The following is a 10,027-nucleotide window of genomic DNA, read 5'->3' as shown; positions in this document are numbered from 1 at the left end:
CATCGAACACTGCCAGGACAGGGATAGTATGGAGTTCGATACAGAGTAAAACTCTCGCTGTACTGTTCTCATCGAACACTGCCAGGACAGGGGCAGCACAGGGTCAAGTCCCATCTACATTGTCCCAGTCAAACATTCCTAGGACAGATACGGCACAGGGTTGGTACTGAGCAAAGCTCCATAAGAAGTCTGTGAAGTATAGGTAGAAAAGTGGCTGGGTTAAATTTGAAAAACTTACTTTAACAGTGGGTAGGATGTGGGTCATTATAATCTGCTGCTGTCCCTCTGTGGGCAGATTCTCACAGAAATCTGAAAGAAACAGTGACTCAATGATGAACTTGAACCCTGATTCATTATAATCCTACCTCATATGGCTACATAAAGCAACTGAATAACAAACAGTCAGGTACAGATGATGTCAACGGCCTGCATTCAACATCAAGGAGCACATTCGACAAAAGATTTTGGGTCCAAAACACCACATCATAGACTTTAAGGTGCACATTTCCAGTGCCAGTGGGGAGGGCCACGCTGTCGGAGGGTTAGTACTGCGGAAGTGCCACTTTACTGCAGGGGTTTTGCAGTTTCTTTCAAAGCAGTAAACTTGATGTGCAACCTGACCTTTGATCTTGTTGGCAGCGGATGCCCGCACCTCAGCTTCACAGTCTTTCAGCAGGTTCTGAAAGGCTGGCACCAGGTCCTTCTTGGTAATCTCTGGCCCGATGGCTTTCTGCAACTGTTTGAGACAACACAAAGAGTCATGGCAACCGGGAGAAGGATAAGGAAGAAGTGAAAAGTACAGCTTTTAAATCTCAATCTCAACCTTGTCCATTCTCCTCCCCATAAATGAATGGGTTAAATCACCAGGATGGGTCACGACGTCAGGCTCGTGTTTCGTGAGACAGATCCCAAGTGGAGTGACTGGGTTCAGTTCTGAACTGCGTAGCTCTGGAGGGAAAGAGTGGACTTGGAAATGGAGGTGATGGAGAAGGATGAGAAGGAGGTGGGGGTAACAAAACCTCTGGGGCTGAGAGGGGCTAAATCCCACGCACAAATCCTGGGCTTGTATTCACTATTGAGGAGTGATAGAATTTTTCAAATTATTTTTTATTCGTTCACGGGACATGGGTGTTGCTGGTTGGACCAGCATTTATTGCCCATCCCTAATTACCCAGCGGGCAGTTAAGAGTCAACCACATTGCTGTGGGTCTGAGTTTCACCAGCACTTTCTGTGCTTGTTTGTTTCAGATCTTCAGCATCCACCGTGCTTTTAGTGGACGTACTTGGAAGACACAATCTATAGTGTTATCCTGCGTAGATTTGAGCCTGCCTTGAGATTGATATTTAAAAGCCTTCCCTATCCCCCTTGCCCAGTTCTTTCCCATCTCCTTGTTTGTGATAAAAAAACGCAACAAATACGGAGTACGGTGGTAAGGAAGGATAAAATGTACGATTCAAATAAGTTTCCAAAACTTCACGTATCAATGAATTTTTTTGAAGAAATAAAGGAAATTGGGGTGCTTAAAAAAAATCCCAGTGTTTTCCCACCTGCTAGATTCCTTGCAACATTCATGTCAGAATGAACAAAAAGGTTAAGTCACTACAGACCCACTCCCATTAGAGAGGGAGAGAGATGATGGTGGTGTTTTAACCTGAGGGTCACTGCACCTCAGGAGAGGGGACAGGTTGAGCAGGTAAGTTCAGTCGGTGTGGAAATTGTTGAGGTCAAATTTAAAACAAATGTCAGGGTCACTCTGCGTTTTTTTTAAAATTCACTCCTAATTACGCAGCGGTCAGTTCATGGTAAACCACATTGCTGTGGGTCTGGAGTCACATGGAAGCCAGACTGGGTGAGGATGGCACATTTCCTTCCTTAAAGGATGTTAGTGAAGCAGAGGGGCTTTTACAAGTGTAGTGATTGGAACCAGGTAGATCTCATTGACAACGAGGTCCTTGATTTGCGTTGTTAACCAGGGCCAATCAGGAAACTCTGGCTGACCAATGGATTCATGGTCATCACGAGACTCTTAATTACAGGTAGCTTTTGGGCTTTTTAAATTTGTTTTTTGATTGTTGGTTTTAAAATTATTAGACAGTTGAAACTGCTCGAATATCTCCACTAGTAGTGGAGTGAAGGACTTCTCCATGTAAAAGACCAGATATATCAAACACACCTCACTTAGTAAATTACTGAGGCCAGGAGAAGTCAAGTGAGGTGTTTAAGGGCTAGGGGGAATAAGGTTAATGGAAACCAGCAGGATAGACGGAGTAAAGATGTAGTTCAGTCACAATCTAATTAGTAGATTTGTGAGGGCTGCATGGGCCTCCTCCCTATCCAGTGTAGCAGACTCAAGGAGGGGGCTGAATGACCTCCTCCTGTTCCTGTGTAACAGGCTTTAGGAGGGGCCTGAAATGGCCTCCTGCCCCTGTGTAACAGGCTCGCTGGGGAGGGGAGGTTTGGTACACCAACTCAGATCTTTCATCCTGCCACCAGCCCACGCCTGGCGTACCTCAGTAAATTTGTCCGCCACCATGTAGCGCACGCGCCAGGATTTGTCTTCCACCGCCTGGTGCAGGGTGGGCATCACCAGCTTCTCCACCTCGTCGCGCTTCAAGAGCTGGGCGATACTCACACAGGCTTCGACCGCCAGGAGCCGCACAGAGTCCTGTGAAGGAAGGCACAGATGCAGTGGGGTCAACAGTAGCAACATCTGGGAAGCAGCTGGCCACATTCAAGCGTCTCGCCATCATGTTGTTGGCTGTGGAATATCAACACTTGCTGTGGACGGTAACGGTCTCTTTCCCCGAGTACGGTGATACTTATCAAAGAGGGTGTGCAGCAGACGTTCGCTGGACCGGTCTCTGGGAATGGCAGGTTTGACCTGTGGGAGATTGAGGAGACTGCGCCTGTACTCTCAGGTGCTTAAGTGACTGAGAAGTGATTTTTGAAACATTGTGCCAGGACTCAGAGTTGATGGAGGAAGATGTTTCAAAAAAGACCAAAGAACAGTGGATGCCAAAAATCAGAAACAAGAACAGAAACTGCTGGAAAAACTCAGCAGGTCTACAAGCATCTGTGGAGAAACAGAGTTAATGTTTCGGGTCCAGTCTGGAGGATGGTACTTGAATCGAAGCATTAATTCTGCCTTCTCTGCACAGATGTTCCTAGACCTGCTAAGTTTCTTCAGCAATTTGTACTTTTTTTGAGGAAGTTGTTTCTTCTGACTGGCAGGAAGTGTCAAGAAACAAGGGACGCAGTCTTAGAATAAGACTGAACCATACAGGGCTGGGACTAACAGGAATTTGTTCCCTCAGAAGGTGGTGAAGTTCTGGAATTCTGTAGACCGGGAGGGTTATGGAGATTGGATGACTGAGTATGTTCAAAGGATAGTGCCAGAAAATGGAATTGAGCTAGCAGGTCAGCTATGATCTACTGAACCATTGAGAAGGCTTGGGGCCAAATTATCTATTCTTGCTCCTTTCCTACATTCCTAGGTATACTGCTGGAAATTTATGCTCAGCTTAAAAGCAGTCTATTCTTTCAAACTGCTAGGTGCAATTGTTCCTCCTCCCTAAGGAGCCTCCTTTGATCTCCTCTTCATCTAACTTATTCACACACCCTTCTATCCTGTTCTCTCTCTTGTAGGTCACAAGATGAAGGAGCAAAGATAGGCCATTCTGCCCATCGAGACTGCTCCAACATTCAACGATATTATGATGGAACTGATAATTCTCAACTCCACTTTCCTGACTTTTCCCCATAATCCTTGATTCCCTTCCTGATTAAAAAATCTGTCTCTCTCAGCCTTCAATATGGTTAATGATCTAGACTGGACAGCCCTCTATGGTAAAGAATTCCACAGATTCACTCCCCTCTGAGAGAAGGAATTCCTCCTCATCTCTGTCTTAAATATTTCACCCTTATTCTGAGACTATACCCTGTGGTCCTGTATTCTCCCACATGAGGAAATAACCTTTCCAGATCTATCTTGTCAAGTCCCCCAAGGAACTTGTATGTTTCAATAAGGTCACCTCTTATTTTTATAAACTCCAGCAAGTACAGGCCCAATCAACTCAACTTCTCCTCATAAGACAGTCCCTTCATAACTGGCATCAGGTGAGTGAACCTTCTATGGACTGCCACCGATTCCAGTATACTTTTCCTTAGATAAGGGGCTCAAAACTGTTCATAGTATTCCAGCTGTGGTCAGACTAGACTCGTGTACAGTTTTAGCAAAACTCCCCCAACTTTTATACTCAATTCCCTTTGATTTATATTCAATTCCCTTCCATTTACCTTTCCTGTTACCCACTGAACCTCTATTATCAACATATTATTTATGTGACTGGAGGATCTGTACTGAGGGAGCACTGCAGTGATGAAAAGTCAAAACTGAGGGAGCCCTGCAGTGTTGCAAAGTCAGTATGAAGGGAGGGCTGCATTGTCAGACAGCCAATAAAGAGAGAATGCTACGACATCAGGCAGTTGATACTGAGGGATCATTGCACAGCAGGAGGATCAGTACTGAGAGGGACACTGTCAGAGGCTCAGTACTGAGGGAGTCTGCACAGGCGGAGGGGCACGTTTGAGGGAACTTTGCACTATTGGAGGGTCTATACCAAGGAAGCACTACAATGTCGAAGGGTCGTTACTGAGGGAGTGCTGAATGTCAAATGAGCAATTTTGAGTGCCTCCATCTGCCCTCTTTGCTTATACTTAGTGGAGCAGGAGGAAGATTTCCCCCTTGTTTTGGGCCAATATTTATCTCGCACAAACAATCATGAAGAAACAGATGATCTGGGGGGTCTATGGAACTGGCATTCTATGATCCGAACCGTTACCGCGTTGCCACTTGTGGAAGTTTGCTTTGCACATATTGGCTGCTCTCTTTCCTACAACAGTGGTCACACTTCAAAACAAAAGTTCTTCAGTGACTGTGAAGACCCTGAAGGTGGCTAATGGGCATACTGCAAAATCTTTCCTTGCTTTTGATTTTGACTTGGCAAAGGTATATCAGCCTCTTGACCCATGTCTTGCCCTCGGGGAGGGAGTTAGCCGCCAGGTACCTGCTCGTCAGAGGCCAATGCTGTGAACATGGGGAGAACCTCGGACTTCAGGTTTTCCAGCTCCAGGACCTTGGCAAACTCGCCCAGCTTTGAAGCAGCAGCTCGGCGCACCATGGGAGTGTCATCCGCGCACAGATTCTTAAAGTTCCTGCAGGTGGGAGCGGTGAGGAGATGGGTGGAGGTAGGCATGAGAGGGAGGAGGAGGAGAAGCAGGAGACACCGCACATCATAGGTGGGCCAAGTTTCAGGATTTGAAATAGAGCAAAGAAACAAGCCACGTTGAAAACACACAATTTGCCCCTCGTACAAAACAAACATACCTACGTTCGAAACAGAACAACATTTTTACACAAAAAGTAGAGGGCTGAATTATTATTTAGATTTTTGAGGAGGTCTTGTGGGTAGGGTCCCTTACTCAAAGCCAGAAGATTTGATTTTGAGTCCCATTTGATGTACAAGAAAGGTCTTAATGCAGCCACACCATTTGAGGACAACCTACTACTCTTTCTAATACTTGCCATTTGCAGAGTAAATTCCTCATCAGCTCAATCAGTTGGATGTCAGATTGGTACCGAAAGCACGAGATTCGATCCCTGTTCTGAACAGGATGGATTCAGGGCTTGTCGCCCTCGTTGGAGGGATGGGGTGGGGGGCTGGGGGTCACAGGGTTTGGTTTGAGCAGGGAACTCAAGGAGAACAGCAGGGCATTTTTGATGGCTGTAATCCATGCCTGTCCTTGGGAACAGTCAGTAATGAGACAATTTCTGCTGCTGCTGGCCTTGGTCCTGAATCCAGCATACACAGTTCTCCCAGCCTGTTTGTTTTTGAGCGGTTTATGTGAGAAAAGTGGTGGGGAAGCTTCTAAAAACAATTATTGGGGGCGGAATTAATCATTAAATGGAAAAAATGTGAGCATTTAGGAAGAGCCAGCAGAGGTTTCTTAAGGCAAATTATGTTTAATTGACATGCTGGAGTTTTCTTTTAAGAGGGGTAACAAAAAGGGCCAGTGAGAGTAATGCTGCTGATGAGGTGTACATGGACTTTTAGAAGGCTTTCGACACAGTGCCACACAACAGACTTGTGAGAAAAGTTAAAGCTCATGGAATGAAAGGACAGTAGCAACATGGATACAAAATTAGCTGATTAGCGGATAGTTTCCCATGGATAGGAAAAGGACAGAAATGGTCAAAAATTATCTTTCGGGTTGGGAGAAGATTCGTAGAGAAGTTCCCCAGGAGCCAGTATTGTGACCCTTCCTTTTCCTGTTATATATTAATGTTCTAGATCTTGGTGCACAGGGGGCTATTTCAAAGTTTGTGGATAGTACAAAACTTGGAAACACTGTAAACAGCGAGGGCGACAACGTTAAGTTCCAAAAGGACATTGATATGAGCAGTTAGTGGCAGATAAAGCTCAGTGTGGAGCAGTGAAAGGTGGTCTATTTTGGTAGGATAAACATGTATAGACAATATAAAATAGGGGCACAAGGGGCTGCAGAAGTAGAGACCTCGTCTAAGGTGGCAGGACAGGCAGACAGAACAGTTAGTAAAACTTAGAGGTTTATTAATTGGGAAATAGAGGAATGCTGAACTTATTAATTCAGCTGTCAGGACACAAGTGAAGTGTTGTGTACAGTTCTGGATGCCACATTTTAGGAAGGATGTGAACACCTTGAAGAGAGTTGAAAAGAGACTTACAAGAATGTTTCCAGGCATAAGAAACTTCAGTTATGAGGATCGATTGGAGAGACTGGGACTGTTCTCCTTGAAGAGAAGAAGGCTAAGCGATCTTATAGAAATTCTAGAAATCATGAGATCTAGATAGAATAAATTAGGGGAAGTGATTCTTGTTTTTAAAGGATCAAGAATGAGAGGGCACAGATTGAAAGCGATTTCCAAATGTGGTAAATGTGATATGAGGGGAAAAAAAGGCATTTTCACAAAGCAGGTAGCTCAAGTCTGGAATGCACTAGCTGAATAGAAAAGTTCAAGGATGTGGGGAAAATGCAGAGGAATGGCACTGAGCTTTAATGATCATTGGGGACCTGGTTAGGACACAATAATCTAAATGGCCTCCATGCAGCACTGCAACGATTCTGTGTTCAGCAACTTTGAGTACAGAAAAAGCTCATTCATCTCATTGGCTTTGTGCCAGTTATTTAGGATTCCTTCCATCCCCTTGTCAACATCCTCTCCATCACCATCTCCTTCCCTCGCTTTCTCCCTCATGTGTTTATCTGGCTTTTCCTCTTCAATACATCGCACAATTCATCTCGACCACTCCTTATGAGAGTGAGTCCCACATTGTTCCCCCACTCCCTGTGGGAGTGTGTTCCAAATTCGCGGCCCCCCCCCCCCCCCCCGGGGGGGCGCGTTTCCCCTTTCCCCCCCCCACACCCTGTGGGAGCATGTCCCTCATTCTACCCCCCAATCCCTGCGGGAGAGAGTCTCACATTCATCCCCCACTCCCTGTGGGAGTATGTTCCAAATTCTCCCCCACCACCCCCAGTCCCTGTGGAAGCAAGTTTCACATTACCCTCCACTCCCTGTGGAGTTAGCCCCACATTCCATCCCCACTCCCTGTGGGATCAAGCCCCACATTCTCCCCACTCTCCGGGGAGGAAGAGGTTTCTCCTGAATTCTTTGATGGGATTTATTAGGGACTGTCTAATAATAGTGGCACTGGGTTCTGGTCCTCCTCCTCCTCGTTCTTGCCTGCCATATATCCTACATTCCACTCCGAAGCCACCTCTTCAATGTCGGAGTGGCCTGTGGTGTTGAAAGGCACTGAGAAATTCAGAACGTACCTTTCAAACAAAATTCTCAAAGAATTGACCCTGACGTTTGCCTGGGACAGTGGAATCAAACAATAGCCTCTGGTCGGCTGAAATCCAACCCCGCCCCCACCCCCACCCCCAAAAAATACCCACAATGGTCTGTAGTTGCAGTTTCTGCTTGGCCACACTATGCGGTATCGGTACTTACAGCCTCAGCTCTGCCTTGACTGGGTTGGAGACACGCTGGTAACACACACTGAAGAGGCCACAGGCCGAGGTCCGTGAGGTGAACCAATCACCGCCAGCCAGACGCTTCACCAGCGGCACAAAGTAACGCTCCAGATCGGATGAGGAGTGCTCCTTGGAGACGGTTCGCAGCGACTCCACCGCTTTGTCCCGTACCACTGTCTCCTCCACAGTGGCCAGGCTCTCAAGCGGAGGCTGGTATTGGGGGAGAAGGAGAGGCAGCATTAGACACAGCAGCATCCTGTCTCTTCCTACAGTGACCACCACCACTGTGTGCTGGAGAATGTGTATCGTCTGTATGGCACAGAGTCACTCTCATGGGGCTGATTGGCCTCCTCCTGTTCCTGTGTATCAGGCTTAAGGAGGGGGCTGAATGGTCTCCTGTTCCTGTCTGCCTGTCTTCATATTTTAGCCCCAGGATCATTCTGGTGAATCTAAGCTGCATCCACTCCCAAGATGAAACATCCTTCCTGAGATGCAGTGGCCAGAACTTAGACCAGGGCAGAGTATAAACTATCACTTCAATCCTTTTATAATCCAGTCACCTTGAGAAAAAATATGATATTACATTATCCTTTCGTTAAAACCATTCCTTGGAGCTGTCGTCTAGTATTTAGTGATTTCTTTCTCTGGTGCTAGCTGAAACTCTCTGTTGTCCCCAACACCTTCCCATCATTGAGACCCATCAGGGAATGTCAGGCACCTTCTTGGTACAACACAGGCTGGAGAAGATGCGCAAGACTCACCAACAAACAGTTGACATACGTTGGGCCTCCTACAAGGGGAGTGAACGATCCAAGTTGTTCAGCTAAGGCCAGCAGAACTTCATCCTCATCGTATATAGTATCTACAATAAGAAATGGGCAGGTTTGTGTTCAGTCAGAATCCACCCTGGAAGTTGTTTCCAGTTAAAATAGTAAAAACATTTTGTTTAACTTGCACGAGCATTAATTAGGTCAGACTTGCACACTGTGCACTGTTCAGGTCTTTGTATCCGTCAGTTAGGCCACACTCAGAGCACTGAGCATAGTTCCATGTCCCTCAGTTAGACCACACTCGGAGCAGTGTGCACAGTTTTGGTCTCCGTATCCTTCAATTAGACTACACTTGGCTCACTTTGCTCAGTTCTGGTCTCCATGTACCTTGTATAGACCACACTTGGTGCCTATGCTCAGTTGTGAATTCTACATATCTTGTTTAGATCACAGCTGGAGCACTGTGTATATTGTTCAGATCACAGCTGAATTCTAGACTTTGTATACATTTTGTTCAACTTGCACGAGTATTAATTAGATCACACTTGCACACTGTACACAGTTCTGGTCTTTGTATCTGTCAGTTAGACCACACTTGATGCACTGTGCAGCACTTTGGTTTTATGGAAGAATGTAAACGAAAGCACTTGTAAAAGATACAAAAAAAAAATTTGCACAGATTATACCAGAACTGAGAAGTTATAGCAGTAAAGACTAAGCTAAAGACTAAATAGGCTGGAGCTGTTTTCTTTGGAAAGCACAAGACTTGACCTGATCATCAATGTGAATGTGAGCTCTACCCAAAAGTCAGATCATTGGCTCAGTGTCTGCTGATGGTTCTCACTGAGATGTTTTTGTGGACCTTTATTGCCCTATTGCTTTCCATTGCCAGGGGCACAACGAAAAAGAACAGTCCCAGGTTGAACAAGATTTGAACCCAAACTCACAGATGCTCCAGTTATCCAGCCAACTGAACTAACCAGCTCCTGATAACTTGATAGAGGTCTTTAAACCGACAAGGGGTTTTGAGATAACAAGGTGTACAGCTGGATGAACACAGCAGGCCAGGCAGCATCAGAGGAGCAGGAAAGCTGACATTTCAGGTCTGGACCCTCCTTCAGATATGTTAGACATTGAGAAGTTGTTCCCAATTCTTGTGGGGGAGACCCGAATCTGAAGCAAT

At 45.9% G+C, this 10,027-nt stretch overlaps 1 protein-coding gene across 1 annotated transcript in view; it reads right to left on the bottom strand.

The window, feature by feature from the left end:
* Positions 1-8,946, bottom strand: part of LOC109915930 (serine/threonine-protein phosphatase 2A 65 kDa regulatory subunit A alpha isoform-like) — a gene marked incomplete at its 5' end in the record, with an annotated part of 27,402 nt that extends 18,456 nt beyond the window's left edge. Inside the window, 6 exons of the mRNA XM_048620652.1 lie at positions 239-309; positions 622-736; positions 2,511-2,666; positions 5,068-5,215; positions 8,052-8,284; positions 8,836-8,946. Of these exons, the coding sequence (XP_048476609.1) occupies positions 239-309; positions 622-736; positions 2,511-2,666; positions 5,068-5,215; positions 8,052-8,284; positions 8,836-8,946 (834 nt within the window). The remainder of the gene's footprint in view (positions 1-238; positions 310-621; positions 737-2,510; positions 2,667-5,067; positions 5,216-8,051; positions 8,285-8,835) is intronic.
* Between the last annotated feature and the right edge of the window lie 1,081 nt (positions 8,947-10,027).

Source organism: Rhincodon typus, chromosome 47 (assembly GCF_021869965.1).
Source record: "Rhincodon typus isolate 14 chromosome 47, sRhiTyp1.1, whole genome shotgun sequence".
In the NCBI taxonomy this organism is placed as follows: Eukaryota; Metazoa; Chordata; class Chondrichthyes; order Orectolobiformes; family Rhincodontidae; genus Rhincodon; species Rhincodon typus.
The sequence above is the reverse complement of the archived record's forward strand: the minus strand, read 5'-3'. Positions and strand labels throughout refer to the sequence as shown.